The sequence below is a fragment of the Phocoena sinus genome, chromosome 20, assembly GCF_008692025.1.
Source record: "Phocoena sinus isolate mPhoSin1 chromosome 20, mPhoSin1.pri, whole genome shotgun sequence".
In the NCBI taxonomy this organism is placed as follows: domain Eukaryota; kingdom Metazoa; phylum Chordata; class Mammalia; order Artiodactyla; family Phocoenidae; genus Phocoena; species Phocoena sinus.
Window position 1 is genome coordinate 34,317,093 of NC_045782.1, and position 26,910 is coordinate 34,344,002.

The 26,910-nt window shown below is 54.5% G+C and overlaps 2 protein-coding genes and 1 pseudogene across 5 annotated transcripts in view; 2 read left to right on the forward strand and 1 right to left on the reverse strand.

Annotated features, from left to right (window-relative positions):
* The first annotated feature begins 10 nt into the window (after positions 1-10).
* On the forward strand, positions 11-5,387 carry MRPL27 (mitochondrial ribosomal protein L27). The gene is made up of 4 exons (XM_032616208.1): positions 11-78; positions 2,164-2,295; positions 2,707-2,774; positions 4,947-5,387. Exons 1-4 carry the CDS (start codon positions 39-41, stop codon positions 5,151-5,153), a joined length of 447 nt encoding a protein of 148 aa, XP_032472099.1. The 5' UTR covers positions 11-38; the 3' UTR covers positions 5,154-5,387.
* A 5,730-nt stretch (positions 5,388-11,117) lies between these two features.
* XYLT2 (xylosyltransferase 2) overlaps positions 11,118-26,910 on the reverse strand; it is a 28,207-nt gene continuing 12,414 nt past the window's right edge. For 2 of the 4 annotated variants that reach the window (XM_032616204.1, XM_032616203.1), the window contains exons 2-11: positions 17,904-18,393; positions 17,448-17,623; positions 16,946-17,148; positions 16,419-16,499; positions 16,000-16,216; positions 15,739-15,915; positions 15,205-15,467; positions 14,722-14,917; positions 13,827-14,160; positions 11,118-12,297 (exon numbers count right to left, since the gene is read on the reverse strand). In XM_032616204.1, coding sequence (XP_032472095.1) covers positions 11,975-12,297; positions 13,827-14,160; positions 14,722-14,917; positions 15,205-15,467; positions 15,739-15,915; positions 16,000-16,216; positions 16,419-16,499; positions 16,946-17,148; positions 17,448-17,623; positions 17,904-18,261 — 2,328 coding nt within the window. In that variant the 5' untranslated portion in view covers positions 18,262-18,393 and the 3' untranslated portion in view covers positions 11,118-11,974. Of the gene's footprint in view, positions 12,298-13,826; positions 14,161-14,721; positions 14,918-15,204; positions 15,468-15,738; positions 15,916-15,999; positions 16,217-16,418; positions 16,500-16,945; positions 17,149-17,447; positions 17,624-17,903; positions 18,394-18,515; positions 18,672-26,910 lie in introns of those variants that run through there. The other 2 variants (XM_032616207.1, XM_032616206.1) reach the window with 2 other exon arrangements.
* On the forward strand, positions 18,699-23,893 carry LOC116745455 (annotated as a pseudogene).

A 26,910-nucleotide genomic window follows, 5' to 3' on the forward strand; every position in this document is an offset into this window, starting at 1 on the left:
AGCAGATCTCTCAGACCGGAAGCGAGTGTAAGGCCAACATGGCGTTAGCTGTGCTGTCGCAGAGGACGCGGACAGCTGGTAAACGGCCGCCGTGGCGGTCGCGGGGCGAGGGGTGGAGGCGGAGTGGAGACCTTGCAGGGATCTGGGGGCTTGGAGGTCGTTCCCCACGGATGACCCTGGGGGCGGGAGGGGACTGGGGGGAGTGTGCGGGGCCCACGAGGTTTGAGGGGCGGTAGTCACTGGTCGTGTGACAGCTAGGGCGCGGAGCACGTGACCTTTCCCTGCCAGGCGTGCAAATACAGCTTCCCTAGGGGTGGGTGACGGTTCTCCGCTTACCCTGTCTCGGTTTGTTTGGGTCCCATTATCTACAAAAATGGGTTACTGCTTTTGGCACACAGGCGCGCGAAAAGTTAATCTGTTCATTCAACAGATTGAGGTCTTTGTGCCAAACACTGTGGTAGGTGTTGAGGATCTCAGCAGAGAAGATGAAGACATAGTCTCTACCCGCAGGACGGTTACTTCTAATAGATAAGCACGTAAATGAAATAGTTGTGAATTGTTGCAACTACTGTGACAGAAAGGGAAAAATGTGTCTGTGTCTTTTTTTTAGGTTGGGTGGTCAGGGAAGCCCTCTGAGGAGGTAACATGTAAGTTAAGACCTAAAGGATGACCGGAGGCCTGGCTCTGTAAGAGAGTGAGGGGCAAGAGAATGACTCGACCCAATTTTCCATTTTGAGAAGCAAACTATTGCTCTTATGTGAATTTAAAGGGAGTAGGAGTGGAAATGAGGAAACCAGACGGGAAGCAGTAACAGTAGCCCTGAGGAGAGATGATTTAGTCAGGGTGTTAGTGTCAGTGAACTTGGAGGGAAATGGGTGGATTTGAAATCCGTTTTGGAAATAGGATCCACAGAGCTTGCTGGTGAACTGGATGTGTGAGATCAGCAAAGGGAAGGAATCTGCAGTGACTCTTTGATTTCTGCCCGAGCAGCTGTGTAAGTGGTAGCATCATTTACTTTGAGGAGGATGGGGAATAGGGTGAAGGGCAAAGATTCGTGAGTGAGCTAAGTTAGGTAAAGCAAAGTCCAGTTCCTGAAATTGAGTGAATAAATGAATAGGTGTTTAAAGGTAGGTAGATCCTGGTGCTGGTCATTTCACATGTTGTCTCTGTAAGTCCTCATCTCTGGTCCTTTGCCGCAGGTAGTCTCTGTTCTCATTAAAACTTCAGAAACCTAGGTTTTAGGAACCCTGAACTTGTAGATTCCAGGACCCACAAGCCTTCTGTAAAGACTCTGGCATGACCCTGATTAACCATAGCTGTATCTGGAGACCTGAATGCTGGGACTGCCATTCCTGGGCTTGTCATATAGCACAGGGCTTCCATCCTGGTCATTATGAATTTTAGTTCACTTTCCCTTTTAAAATAAATACCGTTGAGCACTTTGGAATGAGTATGGAGAGGTCAGATTAACAAGGGCAGGGTGTCAGTCTTCTTGGTTGGACCTGTGCTTGATGGACTTGCCGAACAGAGAAAGGGTCCAGCCTTCTGAAATGGACAGGAGCCTGCGGGAGTCACCCTCACAGAGGCTGCCCTTTTTGTTTACAAGTATCTGATATGCAGTGGATGGGTGATGGCTAAGAAAGTGGTGGGTGAGGTCAAAGCAGGAGCCTCTCTCTGGGTGTCCTGTTGCTGGGCTCTGTGGTCTGGCCCCTCCACAGTGCATTGAGCCTTGAGGGCATAATGGTGAGTGAGGCTGAAACAGGCAGCTCTGTGGTGTCCTCTTGCTGGCTTCTGTTTCTGTGGTTTTGTTTCTCTTTAATAGGACTGGATGTGTAAGGACCAAGGGCACATGGTGTTTATTTTTTTTCCAATAATATTTTACTCCCTCCCCTCAACCCTAGGCCACACACAGACAGCTCATGTAGTGCTTGCTTACACCATGGACAATACAAGAATGACTTATCCCCTGTCGTGGGGGAAGGCCAAGGACCTCAGACACTCCCCGAAAACCCACAAAGTCAAGTTCTGCTCACACATCTTCCTCACCCCCGCCCCCGACACTGCCCCCTGCCACCTCTCAGCTTAGCAAATGACCCATTGAGGCAGAGAAAGAGTCTGATGGGGAGCTGCTCTGTTTGAACAACATTTCTGTTCTCTCTGCAGTTACCGCCCTGCTGAGCCCCCCTCAGGCTACAGCTCTTGCCGTCAGATATGCATCCAAAAAGACAGGCGGCAGCTCTAAGAACCTCGGTGGAAAGTCACCAGGCAAACGCTTTGGCATCAAGAAAATGGAGGGTAAGGGTCTGACCTGGCTTCCACTTTCCACTTAGCACCCTACCCTGCTGTCCTGGCGTTCCTTTGAAGAGCGGGCAAACCACCCAAGTGCCCTGTCCTGTACTCTCCATTTTGCTCACCAGAACATTTAGTTCCAAATGGAAGAAACAGATACGACCTGAGGCGGGGTGGAGGGGCTGAGGAAGAGCAGATAGGTGGGAACTTTGGCCATGCGACTGGAGAGGAGGCTGCCGGGTGGGAGACGGGCTCCTTGTGTCAGACTGGGAGTTGGTCTTATCCAGGGGCAGGCGTAGAAGTTAGTATGTAGCATTTGGGCCAGGAAGGCGAGGGCTGCCCTGGTTTCTTAGCAGTTCGCTGTGTTGCCTCATCATGGGGGCCCAAAGGTAGCACACATGTGGACTTCTCTTCTAGGTCACTATGTTCATGCCGGCAACATCCTCGCGACTCAGCGCCACTTCCGCTGGCACCCAGGTGCCCATGTGAGTTGCTCTGTCCCCTCCTCCCGTGTTTTCTTCACCTCTCCGTGCCCCTGAGCACAGTAATTGTAACCGTTGCAATTATTGGGTGCTTGCCAGATGCCAGTGTCATGCTGATTCCTGGGCCTGCATCATCTCATTTCCTCCTTACCCCATCGCTAGGGTAGGTAGGTGTCATCTCTGTTTTACAGGTAGGATGCCAGAAGCTTAGAAGGGGGGGTGGGTAGTGACAGAGCTAGGATTTGAACCAGGTCTGCTTGACTCCCAAATCACTTTTTTGCTTTGGTAATAGCATCAGCTTGGTTCTCTGGGGTCCCCTTTCTAACCCCCAGTTCTTGGAAGAGGATATTTCTCGTGATTTAAGAGATTTTTTTAATCTTGGGAAACTAATTTCAATTTATTCATTTTTTATTTTTAAGAATTCCTCCTTTGATTAAAGTTATTATTAGATGGCTGAAAGATAACTTGAATTTAATAAAATAGAATTCAGTTTGTGGGCCAGAAATTAGGTCCATACCAGGCAGGGATTTCAGTTTCAGCAAGTTGGTATCACTTGCTGAGGTAGGAAAGTTCTTTAACACAGATCTGTACTATATTCTTTACATTATTTAAAATATTAGTTTCCTCTGTAATCAGTTTCCTCCTGCCTTCTTACCTCTTTTTTGGCAATTTTAGTAGGCACAGAAAGACTGATAGTAACCTATAATTATTTCAGAAATGCTAATTTGTATGTGAATTGATTGTATGTGTAGTAGCTTTATTTTTTTAGAACTCGAGACATGCAGTATGTGGCTGTGTTAACTCTTCAGACTTAATAAAATAATGACAACAATAATAAAGACTAATACGTTGTGACCTGGGCAGTATTCTAAGCTCTTTCTGATGATTAACTCAATTTAATCCTCAAGATGACCCTATGAAATAGTTAATATTTATCTCCATTTTGCAGATGAAAAAAGTGAGATACAGTGAAGTAAATTAACTTGCCCAGATCACACAGTAGTAAGTAGTAGTGCTGGGATTTGAACCAGTCTGTTCGTTTAATCAGAGAGATATCGAATAATACTGGGTAAAAATTGCCACACATGCAATCTCAAGTTCTAAAAGAAAAAAGCTATGACATGTATAGTTAAAAAATAAAGAAAATAAATATGTAATACACAGATGCAATCTCAAGTTCTAAAAGAAAAAAGCTATGACGTGTATAGTTAAAAAATAAAGAAAACGGGCTTCCCTGGTGGTGCAGTGGTTGAGAGTCCACCTGCCGATACAGTGGACACGGGTTCATGCCCCGGTCCGGGAAGTTCCCACATGCCGCGGAGCGGCTGGGCCCGTGAGCCATGGCCGCTCTGCAATGGGAGAGGCCACAAGAGTGAGAGGCCCGTGTACCACAAAAAAAAAAAAAAAAATAAAGAAAACGAATACGTAATACACAGATGCAATCTCAAGTTCTAAAAGAAAAAAGCTATGACATGTATAGTTAAAAAATAAAGAAAATAAATATGTAATACACAGATGCAATCTCAAGTTCTAAAAGAAAAAAGCTATGACATGTATAGTTAAAAAATAAAGAAAACAAATACGTAATACACAGTTTATTTAATCTCTTTGCTCATATTTCTCACCTGAACATCAGGGTTAGCGATAGTACCTACTTCACAAGGTGAGAATCGAGTGAGTTAATGTATATAATAGGGCTTGGAACAGTGCTTACACACAGTAAGCGTGACCTAAGTATTAGCTGATATCATCTTGTTTAATTAGTGTATGCCTTATCCATGTAGCGTTGAGCCTAAACTTTACAGATCACCATATAGACGAAAATGTGTATCAGACTAGTGTTGTGTTAAGCCTCAGTGAAGCAGACTCCCAGGAGCAGTGGTTAGAGACATTTTCCCAGGCCTGGTTTGGGCATCTGTCCAGCGTGGCTTCTGGCCAGCTGCACAGATATGGGTCCAGGTATCAGCCCTGAGTAACCACCAGGATTGGCTGTTGGAGTTTTCTTTTCCCGCCTTTGTGATGGAGTAATTACCAAGCAGTGGGAAAGGGAACCTGAGATGGAGCTTTCTGAATCCTCCCCTCTGGCCCCAGGGCCTGAATCTTTGTGAAGAGTCTATCCTAGAACTCTGGGATGGACCCCCTGACTGTCCAGCTGACCAGGTCTGTGTGTTGCAGGTGGGGCTGGGGAAGAAGAAGTACCTGTATGCTCTGGAGGAGGGGATAGTCCGCTACACTAAGGAGGTCTACGTGCCCAGTCCCAGCAACTCGGAGGCTGTGGATCTGGTCACCAGGCTGCCCGAGGGGGCTGTGCTCTACAAGACTTTTGTCCACGTGGTTCCTGCCAAGCCCGAGGGCACCTTCAAACTGGTAGCTATGCTTTGACCTCCTGGTTGAGGCCTTTGGACAGAGACTGGAGCCCAGGTGACAGGAGAGGGTGGTACCAGACGTCATCAAGGGTTGGAGTGACGACAGGTCTCTCAAGGAAGAAGTCTGCTTGGTGGTGACTGCAGGAGACTGTGAAGTGACTGGCTGGGAAGCCCTTTGGGAGACCTGACCTGGGGCCAAAAATAAAGTTTAGCCGGAGTCGTGAGTCTCTGCTGTTTGGGGACAAACCTGGATGGAGTGGCTTACTGATCTGTTATCCATGTTCTCAAGTGCACACAAGGGGGAGCCTCAAAGCAGGAAAGAGGCCTGCCAGTGAGGAAATGAGAAGAGGGGACTTCGTTTCGAGGAGGGGATCCCTTTAGCACCATCCCCCGAAGGGTAAGGAAGAGGAGTGCTTGTGCTTGAGGGTGTTCCTGCGCCTTCCCCTCCTGGATCCCACAGAAGTCACTGGGGAAGAGTGGGCGGGGGGCGACCAAGGGGCCAACAGAGGAAGCCAGTGTGGTCATGTTCCTCTCCTGGAGCCACATTCAGAGGGAGCTGGGGCGGCAGCCCCAGAAATGGCCACATGGCAGACCCCTTCCTGCCTCTGTGGGTCCAGAGCGGAGAGGCCCCATCTGGCCTGGAATACCAGGGTCCTTCCAGTGATGAGGCAGGATGGGTGACAGATGGGCTTCTTCCTGTTACCCAGAGAGACACCGAGCTCTCATTCTTTCCTGATTCTTAGTTTATCTCAAACTGTAAACTGCAGCAAGGAATCTGGCTTTAGGAGTGCTCAGTCTGGGCCCAGAGTGGGCTGGGGGCAGGCCTTCATTGTCAAGCCAAGACCTTTAGAAGCTTGGCTTCGAGTGCAAGGGTGAGGAAGGAAGTCTCAGCAGGGGTGGACAGACGTCCTGGCTGTTGGAGGCAGGCGATGCTGGCTGCAGCCCCAGAGAGGGCTTGCAGAGTTAGTGCCTTCCTCCCAAGCACTCTTCTTTGTCCTGAAGGCAGGAGCTCCAGGGGTTGAGGGCAGAGAAGTCTAATTCTGGAGGTCTGCCTTGAATTTGTCACCTTGATTCTCAGGGCGTGACCCCAGATTTCCCACCTCCTGCAAAGGTGGCCCAGGGTCTGTTGAGGTTCACTTTAGCTTCCTTCCCGTAGGGTTTTGTACCAAGGCCCAGCTCGGGGAGATTGTTGGAAGCGTCTCCATAGGCTCAGCGCTGTCCCTGCCAGTCCCCGCCAGTCCCCTGGAGAAGTGGGAAGGGGCAAGATGGAAGAGCGTGTTCCCTCCTATAGTGTTTCCTTGAAGGCAGGTGGCTGCTTCCTGGGGTGGGTGAGCAGAGCCATGGTTGGGTGGTAGTGCAGGCAGTGACCTTAGGGCCTCCTCATAGCTGGATGGCAGCTGGGGGAGGTAGAGCAAAGACATTACCCATTCACCCCCATGGAAGCTCTTCTGCCCAGCCTAAATCGCTTCCCTGGACTGGGGTCTGCCATCCTTTTTTCTACCCAAAGAGGTGAAGTGAGGCCTCTAGCCGAATCCTGGGGCTCGCCATCCGTGGTCCTTTCCTTGTCCCAGAGGCTCTGATTAGGCATTTACATACAGTAAAAAAAAGTAATAAGGAAAAAAACTCAGTTCTCCCACTCAAGGCTCGGAGGGCTGAACGTTGACCTACCTCTCTGCAGGCCCAGAGCCAGAAGCACTTTGCAGTCAGCTGGTACATCTGCGGCCGCCGGGCCGTTTGAACACTTTCATAGCTGGGCAGGCAAGCTGGCTCCCATAGGGATAGCTGGTAGCTGCTGCACAGCCCCACACAATACCTCACCCCCCTGGGGATGGCCCTGTGACTAAGGGAGCCTGACAGGCTTGCGCAGCCGTTCTCCAGCTGCCATCTGGACCCTTTCCACCAGGATGAGCTTAAGATCAGGGTAACACACGCTTCTCTCCAAGGAGTCTCTCTAGGCTTCCTCGCCTTCTTCCCCTAGCCACACTAGGCCCTGGCACACACCTCTCCCCCCACTGTCCTCCCTCACCTGCATCCCCTGCGACTCGCAGCACCTTTCCACTGCCTGGACCTCGGTGGGGCATCCCATGGTGCTGAAGCAGGGAGAGGGGCAGTCCTGGGGATCATGAAGGATGACTCAGAATGAAGCTCAGGGTTTAGGGTCAGTGAGCAAGAGAGCAGAGCCCAAACCCTTTCTTGTCCCCATGTCCTCTCCCCATCTTGTTCTCTCCCTCCGCCAGTCCATGGCACAAAGCCCAGACCCTTAGCATTTCTGAAATGCACTCGGGTATAAAGAAATTCCACCCCTTTCTGGCCACTAGCTCATTCTTTCACCATCTGGCAGCCAGCTCTGATGACCCTTGTGGGAGAGTCAAAGAACACCTTCTGTCCCCACCTCTCCATCCTCTGTCTGGTGCTCAGAGTTGGGGTTGGAGCCTAGGGAGGCTGCAGGTCTGAAGACTTCTTTTGATTTTTGTACCCAGCATCCCATGTGGTGCCCCGTCCCTGGGAAGAGGACTGACAGTATAGCAGTCACCACCCACAGAAGTTGGCTCTGGGCTTTCCCCTGGGAGCTAGGAGCCTGTAGGCCTTGCCTGGAGAGCTGGGAAGACCACTGTCGTCACCAGTAGCTCCCAGTACTGGGTCCTGTTTCACAATGGCCAGAGAGGAGGCTGGCCAGGATGTTGCTAACCCTTTCCACACTACTTCCTTGGTCCAGAGGGAACCCACACTGGAAGATGCGGGTCCATAGAGTAGATCCGAAGGCCGCTTCCATACTGAGCAGAGAGCAGAGGACATAGCAGCACAACAGGATGGCCATGTTAAAGACCGGCATGAAACGCTCCTCCCCACCAGAGGCAGCAGGCATCAGTGGCTCAGCCTGGGCCTGGCAGGCACGGACCCATCTCACCTCCCCAGATTGAAATTGCACTCCGGAAGTCGAGCAGGGATGACCTGGCTGGGACTAGTACCAGCTCGACGTGCAGGGGGAGCAGGGGCAGGTGGCTCCCGTTCTGCTGTGGCATCAGTTCCCTGTGGCAGAGATTTGTGAGGGGGGACCGAGCAGCTATGTCCTGTCTTCCTGCAGCCCAGGGGACGAGTGATGTGTGTCAGGGAGTTTACAGAGGGACACACTCGGGGGGGAGAAGGGGCTTGTGGCGGGGCAGACACCCTTCGAAACTGGATCTGAGGAGGCAGGAGAGGGAGCGCTCGAGTCGGAAGTCAAACTCCTGGTGCCGACTCTCTTCCGCTGTCGTAGACTGTAGCATCATAGAACACAGCAGGGAAGGGACCTCAGGGTTCATGTACTAGCCAAACACAGCCTTCTCCCCAAGGGGCTTGCTTTAGGTGACCCTGTAGATGAAGAAGCTGGACTTGGGGCCTCTGGTGAGGGGCCAAGTGTGTATCTGCCCCAACTCTGAACTTGGGACAGCAATGGGCACTCAACCAGTGGCCACAACTATGCCCAGGAGGCTGTTCTCCACGGTGATCTCTGCACAGGGAACAGCAGTGGCAGAGCGGTGCCAAGAAGGGGCACTGGCCTTAAATGACCTTGAAGACAGCCACAGGATGGGCTCCGCCCCCTGCCGGCCCCACCCACCATCCCCACAGGGCCAACCCTCAACCCAGGATCCCTGGCCCAGAGGAGCAGCTTCATTCAGAGCCATGGTATCTGTGAGCAGCTCTCCAGATTCTCAGCTTCTGCCCCTGCTTGTCCTGGTCAGTACCACGCCAGGACCTAGTGTCCCACAGATGGCACTCCACTCTGCAGGCCTGGCAGCCACGAGGGTCCCTCAACAACCTGCAGAAGAAGGGGTTGGCGGGAACAGGCTAGGCTTCTGCTAAACCCAGAAGACAGCCAGGAGAGCGCCACCTCGCCCAGATCTCTGCACCTCTCAGTCCCGATCCCCTCCCAGCCCTACTGTGCACCCCCGCTCCCACGCCACTTCCCATCAGCTCAGGTGACAGGGCTCCAAATGCCAACTGTCCTCTGGTCTTTGCTCCCACCTCTAGGGGAACTGAGGTGCCCCTGGTTGTCCTGGAAACCAGGCACAAAATACAAAAGCCTCTCTCCCCAGGCGCCTCCCCTCCTTTCAGAGGAATTCTTGGGCAGCTCTGGGGGCCCAGGCCGCACACCCCCACCCCACTTCCGCCTGGCTGTTATTCCGATTTTGACCCCAGGGGCCCAGCCAGGGGAGGATTTCAAAGCCTCAAAACGCTCAAGCCTCTTGGTTGAGCTAACCCTACAGAAAGATGAGGGTGGGGGACACTGTTGGCCAGGAATTCAGTCCAAGGAGCTGCACTCACACTTGCCTCAGTGACCTGGACAGGGGAGAGGATGGAGTCATGAAGCCTACTCCTTGTCCCACATTGCTTCTGACTCATGGGGCCAAGACAAACCGGCCAGAGCAGTGGGGCTGGGGCTGGACTTTAGTTTTCCTGCCAGCCTGCAAATTAGAATTGCCCGAGGGACCTCTGAACCCACACCAGTGTTGGGTTGCCACCTCAGAGCAATTAGCTCAGAGCCCTCAGTCTGGATCCCCATCCACTGGGCTAAGCTCGAAACGGTCACAGCAGGTGACTGGGACCTGGTGTAGCAGGATGGGAGTGGCAGGGCTGAAACAGAAGGCATGTCCCACCTAAGTTCCAAAAATAAGCCTTTGGAAACAGTTGTGCTAGCCCAACAACTGCATAGCCACAGCCTGGGTTAAACCTGCTGGCTGGTCTGTGAATCCTTAGTCAGCAGAGTCTAAATGCTCTGATGTTTACTGCCTGTGCCTGATACGCTAAACACAGTTATTAATTTTTTTAATCGATCTAAAGCTGATGTAAAACAAAACAAAAAACTCTTAGAGAACCAGATTAGAACTTCAGATGTTCTATAAAATAGGAGCCAGAAAAAAGCAATCATCTCAGCCCTTGAACCCAAACAGTATTTCCTTGGAGTGCTTGCAGTTAGCGCCTTCCTCGTTACCTGCCTTAGGACAGCAGGAGAATGCAGTGACAGAGTGGCGTGGAGTCCTCCTGCCTCCACCTGAAGCCTGCAGCCACCAACCAACAGCTTTGACTTTGGGTTCATCATTTCAGTTTCCTGGTGTGCTAAAGGAAAATAATAAAATTGCCTGCCTTAAAGGGCTGTGAGGATGAAATGAGATACTCCACGCAAGGTCAGCACAGTGGCTGGACAAACCGAAACGCCAACGCTGCCACTGGTGGTCAGGGGTGCCCTCTCCTGGCAACTTGAAAAACTTGACACATGGCAGCCTGGGCTGGATCTCAGCCCTTTGTTTCCCAAGCTGAGCTGACCGGGTCAGCGTGACTGGCTGATAGGGTGATTTTAAAGGTCTAAGAAGCCTTCACCTTTGCTCCCACACTAAGGTGTGAAGGACTGATACTGAGCCATGGCTGACAATGGCAGGGAGGGGAGAGAGGGCTTGAGAAATGGAGGGAGGCTGGACAAACCTTTCCAACATGGCCCTCCCAGGCCCTAAGGCAGCGGCTAGGAACCCATGCCGCCGCTGCTCCTGTTCGTAAATGGGGCAATGGTAACTACCAGGCCCTGGCTGGGACTGCCTCCGTTCTTGGGGCTGCCCCGTAACTCAGAACTGGGCAGGAAACAGCGAGGGCTTCCGGGATAGGCCCTGGTGACTCCAAAGACGGAGAAGCAAGCCTCTGCCTTGGCCTGGCAGCAAGGGAGGAAGTGCCGTGTCAGGACTCTGAAGAACTGTCTCCTGCTGGCCCACTGGGTGACAATTAGGAAGTCTCTGAGCCTCTCTGGGGCTGTTTACCCCTCAGAAAAAGAGGGATCTGGATTAGATGGGTTCTTGTGTCCCTTCTAGCTCTTTGATGGATTCTAAACTCTTCCCACTCTGGGGGAATGAGACCTCCACCTTCTGCTAAAGTACCAGCCAAGACTTTTAGGAGAAGAGGGCCCAACAGTGATGGCTGTCTGACACCCAGTAGGAAAAACACAGAGGCTCAGTTGAGAGAGATAGAGATATATTTCTCCTGTTGCATATTTCAGACTTCACACTGAGCTTCAGGCACAATGCTACTCCAGGTTCTTCTGAGAGCCTTGGCAGAGTCTTCTTCCCATGCTGCTCATGAGGGCTCGCCCCAGGCCCTGCTTGCAGTTCTGGGTACCTGGGAGACTCCGCAATGGTCTCAGTAGGCCCTGGTGCCCTGCTTTCCCATCAAGGGGCAGGGGATGCTGGAAAGCCCTAGAGCCAACCCCACCCCCTCTTCTATGGTCCCCTGGCTATAAGAGGAGAGGCTGACCCATTAGATTCCAGCTCTGCAGTGCTCCCCTAAATCACCTGTTCTCCAGGCCTCAGAGCCTGGCATAGCACTTGGACCCCTGCAGAGCCTCAGCAGTTAGCAGCACAGGCCAAGGCTGGGGGATGAAGCCCTGGAGAGCGAGGCAGGCCCAGGCCCCTCCAGAGCAGCAGCAGATGGGCTCGTCAGGCCCCTGCTCCCCAGAGCCATGGCCCACTTCCTGGGGCTGCTCTGAGCCCTATTGCACATCTTTTGTTTCCAGTTCATCCCCCGACTACCTATTTTTCTTAAAAAAAAAAAAAAAAAAATTAGAGGGGAAGGTGAGGAAGAGTGGGCTGTGGAAGCTGAAGCCCTTCACCCCACGTTCCTGCCAACATCCTGGTCCCCAGCAGAGCCATTTGCGGTGGTAAATACTAAGCCCACCTTCCCTGCCATCTACAGTTCTTGATGGCTGACACGGGTCTACTGCCTGGGCCTCTGGTTCTTGCACATGAAGGGGACATCCCTCCATCGTCTGTAAGGTGCAATTCCCCGGGTCCTCCGGAGGCGCTGGCTGGGACCCTGCTACCTGAGTCGTCCATCTGCTTTGACAGGCCCCAGCTCTGATTTGGGGTCGGGAAACACAGAGCTCCAGCTGGTCAGTCTGCACAGCTCCAGGGAGGAACAGGTAGAGGGGCCCATGGCACACAGTCCAGCCACAGACCAGAAGCCACCCAGCTCCCCATCTGTCCAGGCCTCCAGCGCAGGGCCTGTGAGCTCCGCATGCAGCCGGGCAGCCTCCTCTGCGGTCTCTGGCTGAGGCAGGTTCAGGATGCCGCTGAGTCCCTGGAAACTCTGCTCCATATACTCGTTGTGGGGTGGCCCAGCGTGCAGCCAGCTGGCATCATCTGGGGGTACAGAGCAGGAGTAAGCATGCCCCACCCAAATGATTCCATGAAGGCCAGACCCTGGGAGTCAGGTCTGGGCACCCCAGTTCCTGTCCCAACTCTACCACTGAGTTGCATCTTGCTGGGTGACTCTGGGCTAATCCACAGAATTTTCTGTGCCCGTAACACTTAGTTTTATAAAATCAAGACAGTAATCCCTGTATTCCTGACTTGAGGGTTAAATAAAACAGTGGGTTCAAGGCACCTTAGAAAGTAAGGTTACTTTCTGGTAATGGTCTGGTTTGTGTCACCCATGCCCCTTCTCAACCACCTCTAGTGGTTCCCAGAGCCCTCAGAAGCCTAGTACTCAGGCCCTCCAGCTGTGGCGCCCTTCTTACTTTGCCAGCCTTCCTTCCCACCACCCCCTGCCATCCTACTCCCCTCCACCCTCTGTTCCCCTCACGCACCAGACACCTGCTAACTTTGTCCCCTCAGTTTAGAATACCCTTCTCTGTCTATAAAAATCCAGCTCCTTCGAGGCTCAGCTCCAGTGCCCTCCTGCTGTCAAGCTTGCCTCCCCTGCCCCGTCTCCTCCATCAGGCTATGAGTCCTAGGAGAGCAGGGCGCAGCTTGCCTGTTCTGATCCGCCTCAGCCGCTGCCCCACCCCAGCACCCCGTCCTCCTCTGGATTACCTCTGCTCTGACCCACCTTCTCTGTGATAGGATGTGGCTGGAAGAAGGAAACATCTACCTACTTACTGAGCGCCTACTATATACCAGCCACTTTTACCCACATACTCATTCCTAATATCTCCCAGGGGGTAGTTACTTGTATTAGGGCCCCCTTGCAGGAAGCTGCAGCCTATGCCTGTGTTCAGAGTCTGCTCTCTTATCCTTAGCCAAGTGGGTGGAGGGCCATGTGACCCTGCCCACCTGGCTACCAATGGACTGGGAGGATGGCCAATCAGATTTGCTGTCCTAAGAATGTGGAACTTGCAGACCAAGAGGCCCTGGTCAGTCTCTGTTGCACTGAGAGGCCATGTATCAATATACTGAGAAACCAGAGCCTGAGGCTGATACACAGAGCACAGGATGAGGGACAAGGTGGCCCCAGAGAGACAGAAAGCACCTCTAGGTCCCACTGGGACCTGAGTCATTTCCTAGGTTCCGTGGGGGAGAGCTCTGCATTTTTCCAATAATTTCCCCTTTTTCACTGAAGCTAGTTTCAGTGGATCTGTGTTCCATGCACCCAGGAGGTCTCTAACAGTTGTATTACTCTTACTCTACATGTAGTAAGACTGAGGCTCAGGAAGGCCAAGTAATTTGCCAAGGATAAAAGCCCAGTTAAAGTGTCAGAGCTGTGTTCTAGAGCCAAGTCTGCCTCCGAAGCACCATACCATACTGCAGGGCCCTGGGATGCTTACGGATGAATGATCAAGGCCACAACATGTCCCCTTCCCCTACTCTGATGGTCAGCTTCTTGGGGTCACCTGTCTGGCAAATCCTATTCGGCCTGGCTCCTGGGCATCATTTGGGAACTAGATCCTTACCTTTCCTGAGAGGTAGTTTGCGGTTGAAGGTCAAGGGCAGCACGAGGAAGCGGGTCTCACCCAGGGGTTCCCAGAACTGAAGCAGTCGAACAGTCCAGGCCCCTGGCCGCAGGGGCCGGCTCAGTGGGGGCTTGTACTGCGTGACCTCGGTTTCCGCGTCTACCACGATGTCGTAAGATGTAGCCACCACATAGGTGGGATCGATCCACACCACAGTGGCTGTGAGGTTGGGGCCTCGGGCCCAGCGCTGCATGGCCACAGGCTCGTCCAGCGGCCCCAGCAACCCCCCAAAATTCCGGAAAAGACGCTCTTTGGGGTCCCACTCGGTGCCAACCTGTAGCAAAGGAGGCAGCTGGGCAGGAGCCGGGGTAAAGTCCTCTCTACCTGCTGCTACCTCTCATTCCTATGTGACCTCAGGCCAGTCACTGTCTCTTTCTGGTCCTGTTTCCCTATCTGCAAAACGATGGGCTCAGACTAGGATTTCTTTACTAAGCTCTGAGATTCATTCTAGGCTCCTGTTCTGACCTGCTCTGAAGTTTTGGGGGCAGTAAGACAGAGATGAGGTTCGAAGCCCTGCCCAGAGACCACCCCCACGCTAAGGAAACCCTCAAAAGCCTAATCTTCTGGCCCGACTGGAATGTCCAAGTCCCTTTAGCAGAAAATCCCTGGAGTTTAGAAGACTGGGCTTGCACTGTAGTGGAACCAAAGCCCCTCCCTGCTGACTGCATGTCCTCTGTGCACCCCAAGGCTGCCATCACTGGGAAAGAAGACCCGTGAATCCATTTCTGAAAGGCCTAACCCAGTCCTTAGCCCTCCCTTAGTGTCTGTCCCTCTCTCCCCACTACCCCGAGTCTTGCTGGGGGACAGGAGAAGGCAAGGGGAGGACCTGTCCCACCTCCAAACTCTGGAGCCGGCTGGCCTGGTCACTGCGCCCCAACAGCTTCAGCGACCCCTGGGGCATCAGCCACATCTCAAGCGTCTCTGCCGGCCCCTGGGCTGAGGGCTGCACCGCCTGCATCACCAAGTAGCCCTGGAAATGGTCGTCATAGAAATACAGGTGCACGCTGGACGGCAAGCCCCTGGGCTCAAACCTAAGAAGGTTCCAGCAGGGAGAAAGGGAGATGCCATCAGCACACCTGGCTTGGCCTGGAGTCCCAGGGAGGGGGCTCTGGGGTGTCCCATCCCCAGGTGCTTTCTTTGCCCCAGATCTCATACCCACAGATCCAATGTGCCTGGCTTTTGCCCCCTTTGTTTTGTTTGCGTTTTTCCCTGCCTCAGACTGGGGGCTCCCTGGCGGCAGGGGCTGTCTCTTTCTGATTGGCCTCCTCGTAGGGCACTACACACTGGGGGTCTGCAAAATGTCAGAAGGAGGTCTCACCTGCAGAGTGGGTTGGCCAGCGGGGACGCAGCGGTGGCGGCGTGGCGCAGGCTGAGGCGGGCGAAAGCAGTGTAAGCAGTGAGCATGACATCACTGAGCCCACTGGGGCCATCGGCCACGTCATAGGTGTTCTCCCAGTAGGCCTTGAGGGCTGGAGTGCCGGGCGGGTAGCTGCCATATAGGTGGAAGTCCAGGATTTCCAATACCTCCTGGTTCACAGTCGACTCAAACTTCCGGGCGAAGAAGGTGGGTCTGGAGACTTGCTGGAGCGAGAGAGGCAAGGAGGGTGAAGGGGTCTGGAGGTCCCAGAGAGCACAGCAGGGGAGCCGCCCTTCCCGGCACTGCCTGGAGATCAGCCTCCCAGGGCCTTTCCTGCTGCCAGTGTAGCCCCCGACCCCTGAGGGCTGCTCCCAGCGAGGGGCCCCCAGATTCTCTGGTTGGACCACCGTGGATCATTTCTGGCTGGAAAGCGCCTGGCGAAAGCTGGGGTGAGGCCCTATCAAGGGGCAGAGCTTGGGGGCCACAGGGAAGCACCTGCAGCCGTAGGAAGTCCTGCGGCTTGAAGTCGTTGGGGGAGCAGCCGCACCAGTCCACGATGTGCTTGTACTGGCACTTGCAGCCCAGCTTGCGGTTCCAGTTGGTGACCCGCAGGTTGTTGTCCACGAGGCTCTCGCAGGCTGGGCTGTTCTCCAGCACCGTGTGGAAGAAGGACTGCGGGTGACAAGGCAGGGTGGAGGGTGAGCTGGGGCACCCACCGCGCGCCCTCTTGGCCTGGGTGCGGGCCCGGCCACCCACCTCGGCTGGGAGCAGCGTGTACGTGTAGAACTGACGCAGCTGGGCCACAAGTGGGTCGTCCGTGTACACCACATACTCCACAAAGCTGCGCGTCAGCACGAACCAGTCAGAGCCGCCATCCACCACGATGCCCGCTGGGATCTGCCGCTCGCCCAGACGCCACATGTGCGAATCGCACTCGTGGAAGAGCCGGTCCAGGCCCTGTTTCTTGATGAACCTGTGGGAGGCAGATGGGCCCGTGGCTGAGGGTTTTGCAGAGTGGGATCCAGGCCGTCATCCTTCCAGGAACTAGCGCTCCTTCATCTGTGATTGGTTTGGAGGTTTTGCAACCCAAGGCTGGGGCTGCAGAGCCAGCCCCCCTGTGTGGGAGGGCTTGTGGCAAGACCCCAGGACCAGGGCCTCCTCCCCCGGCTCCTCACCTGGAGTTGTCCCGGCCATGCGACTTGAGGAAATTCTTGTCCCGGTTCTTGGACAGGAAAGCTACCAGCTCCTCGTTGGTCCTGGAGTGGAAATGGGATGTGGGGAGCGTGTGTGAGAGTGGCTCAGTCACTGGCCCAGAGTGACTTTACTCCTTGGCCCCTTCCTTTCTCACTGAGAGTCGTCCTGACCAAGCGACCTACTCCAGGTCGATGCTCTGGGGTGGTGGGCATCTGAGGCCCCTGAGGAAGACCACCCCATCCTTCTTCCACCCCTTGCTGTCTGACCCATGACCCCCAGTACAGACCTCTGGGTCCTCCTCCTCCCCACCTCTTGTCACTCTCAATCCTCACATCATCTTTCACCAGCTCCTCCTCTAAAACATTGCTGGGGCCAAGGGACCATGTCTGAGCTATGCAGACCCCAGAATGAGGCTTGGGGGAGGGAAGGAGTCCATCAGGACCCTTGAACCCCGAGTGCCTCGACGTGCCCCCCTCCCATCTGCAGGGCTCATAGCACCACCCCACACCTGGTCGGGTAGTCAGTGGCACTGAGGTTGATGAAGAAGTCCCAGGCCCAGTCGGGCACCTCCAGCAGGTCCTGCATGCTCCGCAGATACATCCTCAGCAGGCTGGCCCCGCCCCAGATGGTGACCATGCGCCAGGGCGTCACCCGCACGTTATCATACTGCCGGGCCAGCGCTACCACCTCTCGGTGCAGGTAGCTGGAGCGCTGTGGGAAGTGGGGAGGTGGCGGCGGACACTCAGCAGTGGAAGATGGATCCCCAGCATTACAACCTTCCCACTCCGCCCCACCCCAGAGCAGAGTACAAGTGTCACAGAATGGAGAGAGCATAGGCCAGGGCTCCAGCTCTGAAGCAGCCACGTCACCTGGTGCTGGCTGCTCCCCCATTTCCTGTTCCCCTATCTCTGGGCCACCCGAGCAGGTCAGAGACACTGTCTGTCTATGACCTGCTGAGTCTCTGCTCTACTTACGCAGATGCCCTTGGTCTCCCCGGACACAGTACGTACCTTGTCCACGTGGATGTAGAAGAAGTGCTGCTCGTGGTAGACAGCCTTGAGGAGACGCTTCAGCTGGCGGATGGCGCGGCCGTGGACCACCAGCATGTAGGCGATTCGTACTGGGGGGCCATCCACAGGCTGCTGGGCCCGAACGTCGTCCCACTGGATGCCGGGGCTCATCTTCCCTGAGAGTAGAGAACAGGGGCGTCGGTGAGGTCTGGCCCCAGGTCACAGGGTGGAGACAAGACGGGAAGAGGGGGCTGCCTGCCTTCCAAAGGAGGAGCCCTGCACTTAGAGCCCACTGCTCCTAGGCCCCAGCTCCACCTCAGCCACTTAGTACACTCGTCACCCAACCTGGGCAGCAAGGTGAGCCCCTCTGAGCTTTCATCCCTGAGAAATGGAGGTGAGGATCCCTGCCACGGCCCCTCCCGGGCTGCCACCTCTCTGCCCATGCCTGTCTCTTACCAGCCCGCTGGCAGTGCCGGGGCACAGCCTTGGGCATGAGGCTCCCGGCCTGGTGCAGGCACACCACGTTGGCAATCTCCTGCTGGCACTGCTTGGAGCTGGCCCGGGCCAGTGCTGACAGAGCATCCTTGCCCACGATCTCGCACTTGGGCGTGAAGCTGTTGTCTGTGGGCTGGGGGGCGCCCTCCACACTCCCTGTGTCTCCATGTGGGAAGCCAGCCGCCCCAGCCAGCGCCTCCCCGGCCGCTGCCCCACTCAGGTTCTGGCGGCCTGGGGCGGCTGGGGGTGGGGTGGGGGGGATCCGCCGGCTGGTTCTGTGCCGGCTGGTTACTGCCCGTACCACCTTGGCCACGGGCATGCCGGGGCTCTCAGCACGGCCCCGCCAGCGCCCATGCTTTCTGCCCGCGCCGCCCCGCCGCCCAGCTGAACTGTCTGTGTCCTTGGAGCCCTCACCGGGGTCTAGCGGCCGTGGCTTCTTCTGCCTTCCTTTCTGTAAAAGATAGGCGGACACAAGTCACTGGGACAGTCACTCTCCTCCAGCTCCTTCAGCTTCCTGCTGGGCCTCAGGCCTGGAAGCCCCTGCCACCCTTGATCTAGAAAAGTACTGCTTGCCTGAGGACTCTGCACAAAGAGCACTTCTGCTGGGAGGCCTCCCTGACCAGCCAGCGGAGGAAATGTCGCCCTCCCCGAAGGCACCGTCGCGCCCGCGTCCCCACGATCGCACAGATCACAGGGCACTGAATCTCTCTTGCGCTTTGGATTCAGACAACACTTTCTTTTTCAGCAACTATGAAAACGAATATCCACATATATCCTAAGAGAAACATGCAGAGACCCTGCAGACAAGAGCGTCCACCTAGCACTCCCACCTGGGCCCGACTGGGAGGAGACGGTGCTCTTCAGAAGGAGAGCATTCTACTGACTACAGTATTCCTGCGTGGGAGTGCTGAGGCCACAACAGAGCAAAGGGGTCTTGCCTGGTGGGGAGGACAGAGGTGGAATCTGAGACCCCGTTACTGGTCAGGTTCTCTGGGAAGCAGAGACCAAGAGAGAGTCAGAGTGCAAGGGATTCACCGGGGGCTGGGGGGGTCACACTCTGGAAGATGAGGAAGCAGGAGCAGGAAGCAGCAGGGAAAGCCTTCAGATAGCCAAGCCGGCCTGACACCTGTGCAAAGAGGGGGAAGGAAGAGCTTCAGACGACAGCTCGGCTTGGAGAGGGCCTCGACCACCTAGTGGGAAGCTCCAGGGCAAAGACGGCCTAGAGATGGGAGCCGCGGTACCACTGCTGGGGGTGGCCCAGGAGGTGCCTGGCCATGGCTGGATGGCTGAGGCAGAGCCTGAAGGCCCCTGCAGCTGCAGGCTGGCAACTCACTGCTCCTTGTGGCAGGGTCTCTCTCGAAGGGAAAGCTGAATGCTGGCCTCAATATCTCCACCCCTGCTTCCTGGCTCCTACAGCCTCTTGTCAAACCCAGGCACTTCCGTAATGGTCCGGTCACACTCGAAAGTGCGTATACCCACCCTCTTCCCAGCTCTCCCTGTCCCCCTTTTGTGACACACCCCCCCCCCCCCCACTTCCCTGCCTGACCAAATCCCATCCATCCTTCAAGATCCAGCCCTGAGTCTCCTTGTGTGAAGCCATCCCGTGTGCCCCAGGGTGGGACGTTCTTCTACCCAACCAACCCCACCCCTTGGGGAGAGGCTGTCATTTCAGCCCCATTACCCCAGTGCCCGGGGGAGTAGCTGGCGCATAGGATGTCTGGCTGGTGTCAGGTGGATGAAACACGGAAAGGATGGAGGAGTGAAAGGCACTGTTTGGCTACTCTGAAGTCACCAGAGCTCCCTGGCCAGCTCTGCCACTCCCCCCCAGTCACCTACCTTCTCTGAGCAGGTTCCCTCCGCTTTAAAATACAGGAGGGAAGTGTGAGTGTCCGATGAGATAGAGCATGAGGTAGTGCAGCTAGAAAGGTGGCGCCACCAGCTGTCCCCTGGCTCTCTCAACACTCTCTGTGCAAGTCCTCTTCTGGCCTGGCCTTCCAGCAACATGACTCACTGGACCACAGCCTCCGAAGCACCCCCCTCCCTCCGCTTCCAGGATGCCCTCCTGGTGTTTCCCTGGTGTGGCCACTCCTTATCAGTCTTCTTGGCCGACCCTTCCTTATCTCCCAAGGCCACCCTGGGGCCTTGCCTTGTCCTAGGTCCCCAGGTGACCTCATTCAGTCTCCTAACTCCATCCACTCCCAGATTTCTCTCTCTGGTCTGGGGCGCTCCCTTGAACCTTCAAATGTCTAACTGTCGGCCTCCTTGATGCCTCCCTTGGGAGCTTGCTAGACCTGTCAACCCACAGATCCAAAAGCGAACTTCTGATCCTCCCCCAGTAGGCTCCTTCTTCAGTCTTCCCCGTGTCAGTTAATGACCTCTCCATCCTTCAAGTCCCTCAGGCCAAAAACTTAGGAGCGTCACTTCCACTCTTGTTTCCCTCACACTCCAGCATCAGTACCTCCTGTCGGGGCTCCCTTCAAAGTACATCCAGAAGTGGACCGCTTCTCACTGCCTCCATCATTACCACCCCTGCCTGGAAGCCCCCTGCTCTTACTCTGGCCTCCTGTAGTCCACTCTCATCACAGCAGCCAGTGTTTCCTTTGAAACAGGTCCCAGGTCCCCACTCCTCTGCTTGAGACCACCCATGGTCCCCCTCTGAGGACAAAGCCCGTGAACCTACGAAGGCTACGCGAGCTGTGTCTGGCCCCCCCACCTCTGCTCACCCTTCCTGACCTCACCCACCACCCTCTCAGGCTCACTCTCCTCCAGCCTCGATGGCCTTCTCAGCGTCCCTCCGTCCCACCTGGATTCACTGTCCCCTGTGCCTGGAATGCTCTCCTCTAGATGTACCCACAGCCCCTGCCTCCAATTCCTTGCTCAGATGGCATCTTCTCAGGAAGGCCACCCTGTCCACTGTATTTAACTCCAGCTCTCCCTCAGTCTCCACTTTGTTGCTCCCATAGCACTTATTACCTTCTCTCATCCTATAATGTATTTACATGTATAAATGTATGTTGTGTTATCCCGTGTCTCTCCCCTTACAAGAATGTAATGTCCATGAGGACAAAGCTGTTTGTTGTTTTGTTCAGTGATGTATTCCTAGAGCCCAGAAGAATGTCTGGCAATGGGAGACACGATATATATATATATGTATATTTTCTTTTTAAAAAGTTTTTGGCCGTGCCGTGCAGCTTGTGGGATCCTAGCTCCCCTACCAGGGATCAAACCCGTGCCCTCAGCAGTGGAAGTGCAGAGTCCTAACCAATGGACCACCAGGGAATTCCCTCAATAAATATTTGTTGAATCAATGAATTTATGAATGAGTGAATGAATGAAAAGCTCTTGGCATAGGCTCAGCATTCAGTAAATGCTGTCATCCTTACTATTATTATTAACGGAAGGAGAATAGGAAAGAGACAAAAGTGAAGTTAGGAGAGGAGCAAAGGCCTTCAGATACTTTGGACCATCGGTTTGAGTCTTCCCTGTCCCTCCCCTCCCTAGGACCTCCCTCTCCTCCTCTGTCAGAGCACGGCAACTGCCTTAGGGCCAGGGCCCCACCCCTACCCTGGCACCCCAACCAGCCCTCTTGGGAGGTGCCCAGTGAGAGCCAGGGGTGTCTATCTCCATCTGAGAAGAGATATCTGCAAAGGGGAGGGCAGGTGGGGGGGAGGCAGCAGATCCCAATCTGTTATCCACATTGGGGAGGGCACCCTGGACTGGAAAGCCCTCAGGAAAGGTGGCTGCAGCCCCACTGAACTGGGCATACATCAACCTGGTGATGTCGGACCTGGCCACACAGTGGTCAGAGGAAGACATTCTCAAGCTTAGGTGGGTGGAGATGGCAGAGGAGCTGTGGGTTCTCAAGACGGAAGTCAGTATCAGCGAGTGAGGAAGCTGGTCAGGGCGGCAGGGCACAGGGCCAGGCTCGCTGTGGTGGGGGATAGGATGTGGGAGGAGATGGGCATGTTGGCGCCCTGCACTGCAGCAGGGAGCTGGCTGACCCTGAGAAGAACAATCCCAGAGGGGGTTGGGAGACCAGAAGGCCGCAGTGAGAACTGGGAGGGGGGCTCCTGGTGGGCAGCCAGCCCCCACCACATATAAACACCCCAAGAATGTCTATATGTGCAGCAGCAGGGCCCATATTTGTGCCCCCAGAGGAGCCGACCCCGGTCGCCCCTGAGGTCAGAGTCCCCTCTAATTACTGAGGATGGGGACTGGCCCTGATACACCTGCCTGGAGGCAGTCTGGCCTCCGAGGCCCCCTCTCCCCACTGAGGAGGAATTCAAAGTCCTCTGACATTTCCTAGCTCTGCAGCTTCTCCTTGGAATCCTTCTCTGGGCCATGGAGACGGAGAATACAGCAATGCTTATCCCACACCCCACCACCTTGGACTTCTCAGAGCATTTAAAGTAAGCGGTGAGGGATGGAGCAGCGAGCTGGAGCGCGGAGCATGAGTGAGGGAGCTGAGCGGCCTGCCCGCCCGCCGCCGCCTCCCCTCCAAAAAGAACAGCAAGAAGCAACTGAACAGATTGATGAAGTACAAAATGAAATAGACAGACTTAACGAACAAGCCAGTGAGGAGATTTTGAACGTAGGACAGAAATATAACAAACTCCGCCAACCATTTTTTTCAGAAGAGGTCAGAACTGATCGTCAAAATCCCAAATTTGGAGGCAACAACATTTGTCAACCCCCCACAAGTGTCTGCACTGCTCGGGGAGGAGGATGAAGAGGCGCTGCATTATTTGACAAGAGTCGAAGTGACAGCATTTGAAGGTATTAAATCAGGTTACAGAATAGATGTTTATTTTGATGAAAACCCTTACTTTGAAAATAAAGTTCTCTCCAAAGAATTTCATCTGAATGAGAGTGGCGATCCATCTTCAAAGTCCACTGAAATCAAACGGAAATCCCAAAAGGTGCAGATGAGTTAGGAGAGGTCATCAAAGATGATATTTGGCCAAATCCATCACAGTACTACTTGGTTCCGGACACGGATGACGAGGAAGGGGAAGGAGAAGAAGATGATGATGAAGAGGAAGAAGGACTGGAAGATATTGATGAAGAAGGGGATGAGGATGAAGGTGAAGAAGATGAAGATGAGGGGGAGGAAGGAGAGGAAGATGAAGGAGAAGATGACTAATGGAACACTGGTGGATTCCAACTTTCCTTTTTTAATTTTCTCCAGTCCCTGGGAGCAAGTTGCAGTCTTTTTTTTTTTCCTCCTTCTCTTGTGCTCAGTTGCCCTGTTTCTGAGGTCTCTTTTCTCCTTTATACCATGGCTCACAACTTATTTTGGGGGGAAATACCTTGAGCAGAATTCAGTGGGAAAAGAATCTCTACCCCTTTCTGTTTCAAATTCATTTTTATCCCTTCCTGTCTCAACAAAAACTTTATGGAATCAACACTACCATGCTCTGTGGGAAAAAAGAAAAACCTTCTGCTCCCTTAGCTCTGCTGGAAGCTGGAGGGTGCTAGGCCCCTATGTAGTAGTGCATAGAATTCTAGCTTTTTTCCTCCTTTCTCTGTATATTGGGCTCAGAGATTACACTGTGTCTCTATGTGAATATGGACAGTTAGCATTTACCAACATGTATCTGTCTACTTTCTCTTGCTTAAAAAAAGGAAAAAAAAAACTTTAAAACATGGGGTTATAGAAGGTCAGCAAAGCGTGGGTTTGAGATGTTTGGGTGGGTTAAGTGGGCATTTTGACAACATGGCTTCTCCTTTGGCATGTTTCATTGTGATGTTTAACGGACATCCTTGCAGTTTAAGATGACACTTTTAAAATAAAATTCTCTCCTAATGATGACTTGAGCCCTGCCACTGGATGGGAGAATCAGCAGAACCTGTAGGATCTTATTTGCAATTGACATTCTCTATTGTAATTTTGTTCCTGTTTATTTATTTATTTATTTATTTTTGGTATGCGGGCCTCTCCACCGCCGCAGCCTCTCCCGGAGCACAGGCTCCGGACGTGCAGGCTCAGCGGCCATGGCTCACGGGCCCAGCCGCTCCGCGGCATGCGGGATCCTCCCGGACCGGGGCACGAACCTGCGTCCCCCGCATCGGCAGGTGGACCCCCAACCACTACGCCACCAGGGAAGCCCTGTTCCTGTTTATTTTTAAATTTTTCTTTTTGTTTCACTGGAAAGGAAAGATGATGCTCGGTTTCAAACGTTAAAAGTGTACAGGTTGCGGGCTTTCTTGGTGGCACAGTGGTTGAGAATCTGCCTGCCAATGTAGGGGACACGGGTTTGAGCCCTAGTCTGGGAAGATCCCACATACCGCGGAGCAACCGGGCCCGTGAGCCACAACTACTGAGCCTGCGCGTCTGGAGCCTGTGCTCCGCAACAAGAGAGGCTGCGATAGTGAGAGGCCCCCGCACCGCGACGAAGAGTGGCCCCCGCTTGCTGCAACTAGAGAAAGCCCTCGCACAGAAACGAAAACCCAACACAGCAAAAATAAATTAAAAAAAAAAAGTGTACAAGTTGCTTTGTTACAATAAAACTAAATGTGTACATAAAGTGAACGGTGAGACAATGTTTGTAAAAGCTTTGAAAACCATAAAATGGCTCTTTGGATGTTAATGGCCATCTCTGGTCTCCAGTCTAGCCCTCACAGATGGGCAGAGTGTGCCTCTTAAATGCACATCTCACCCATCGCTGCTTAGACCCCTTTAGTTTAGAGCCACTTAGAATAAAACCCCAGCCCCTCACTGCGGTCTCTAGGATGTGCCCTGGACTAACTCTTGAACCTTCTTCCAGGGATCGCACCACACCCTCCTTTCCATTCCTTGAAGGCACCCAGCTAAGCCCATTCTCCTCAGGGCCTTCTTCCTGAACTCTGCCTACCTCTTCCCCAGGCTGACTGGGTCTTTCAACTCACAGGCCAATTCCTGCAGAAGCCTTCCCCAACCACCTATCTAAACCAGCCCTCTTGTTATTGTTTCCTTTTCACTGTCAGTCTCTCCCTGTCTGCCCACGAGGGCTGAGACCTCGTCTGTTATATTTATTTCTGTATCCCCAGTATTAGCACAGTGCCTGGTATGAAGGAGGACTTAATAAATATTTGTTGAATGACTGACTGACTGACTGAATCCCTGTTACCACTGTGCAGTATTGAAATAATAATAAGAGTTATTTACTGATGCTTTAGCATGGGCCAGCAACTCCTGCAAATACTTCACAGGTATCACCCAACGAGGGAGGTGCTATTATTGCCCCCATCCTTGGGGCGCGGACACTGATGAGGATGAAAAAGAGGTTAGGCGATTTGCCAGGGGTCACACCACTTACCAGTAGCAATGCTGGAATAGGACACAGGATGGTGAAGTGGCATGGTCCAACTGAGGTGGCTGCTGAAGGGGTCCAAGCCCCAAGGGCTGCTTGGACTACACAGCCTTTAGGTCATCAAGGATCTTTTCCCCATTCTAGTCCAGGGATTCCCCTATCAGGTTCTGCTAGGAAGCTGGACGAGGAGGTGGGGAGGCAGGATCCCAAGCACTCTGCTGCACCAGTTCTCCATCCCAGGCTGGAGGTAGGGCAGCAAGGGCCTTGAGGCCTGGACAATCTCTCATCCCATCCAGAGATTTGTCTCTGGGAAGCCTCTGATGCTCTGCCATGCCCCTCGCCAGAGCGCTCACTGGCCTCTGCTCACATATTCCAGGGTCAGAGGGTCCCTAACTCCTTGGCAGCCCTTTCCATCTTAGAATGTCTCATCTGCCCAAAAAATCTTCATACACTCTCTTCCCCTTCCTGCTGCTTACTGGACCACAAAGAACAAGCTCACACCCTTCAGATGTCACAGAGCCAGCCTCCCCCAACCCCAACCTCAGCTCCTTTTGGAGTTATGGTCTCTCTCATGTGACTCTGTCCCAGCTCCCTTCACCATCCTAGTCTCTTGGTTCTCCCCAAAATAGGCGAAAGCAGCAATTCTCCCAGTCTCCACACCAGGCCTTCCAGACTGCCCACATGCAGGAAGGGGAAGAGGACATCAGGGCTCCCTTGGCCTTCACCCTGCCAGGTGGAGAGGCCCAAGAGGACGGGGCAAGCAGAGTGTCTGACTCAAAGCCCTAGAGGCTCGAGAACCAAGGGGTGGGGGCAGGGAAGCCCTGTCATCTGGCCCACAGCTTAGGGCCAGGGTTTGGCCTATCCTCGTCAACCTTCCACGATGGTCTCAGACACCACTGGACCCTCCTGACCACACTGGGGAAGGCATGTCTGGGCCTCCAGCTGAAACCACATCAGCCATGAGTGAGTGAGACCCTCAGAGCAAGGACCTGGGGATTAAGCGGGGTTTACCCCTACTCCAGGGCCTGGGGTTCTGCTAAACCAGCTGCTGCTGTCCCCATTCCCTTAGAGTCAGAGGGGGCGAGTCCCCAGTTCCCTAATGTCCTGGGGCCCCCTCAGCAGCTCAATTCCCCTGCCATCCTCTCCTGAAGACCCATCCAGGTTCTTCAGACCCTTGGCTGAGGAAGCCACGTCTCAGGGACACTCCAGTTCTCTCCCTCGGGGTCACTCTCCCTCTCCTCAGTTGCCACACTGAGTTCCACCCCCAGGCTCCACTTCTTCACTGGCTACTGCCCCTGAGGGGCGGCTGGGCGCGGTTGCTCGGGGTCCCTCGGCCCCAGTCCTCCGCCCACGGCGCGCACACTCCCGCCCCCTCCCAACTTCAGAAAGTTTGGCCTGGGGTTCCCCACCTCCGAGCAGGCTCGGGCCCAGCCCCGCCTCCCGGCCCCGCTTCCCCCGCACCCGCGCCCGACCTTCACTGCTCCCCGGGGTGCAGACCACCCCACCACGACTCCCTCCTCCCGCCCCGCGCCCCTGCCGGCCCGCGGCCCGGTCCTCCGGGTCACGCACAGCCCCCGCGCGTAGGCCCCCGGGCCCGCCTGTGAACCGGGCCACAGGGGTCCGAGGCCCCGAGCCAGGCGGCCGCCCGCGCGCGACACGCAAACGGCCAGTGCCCC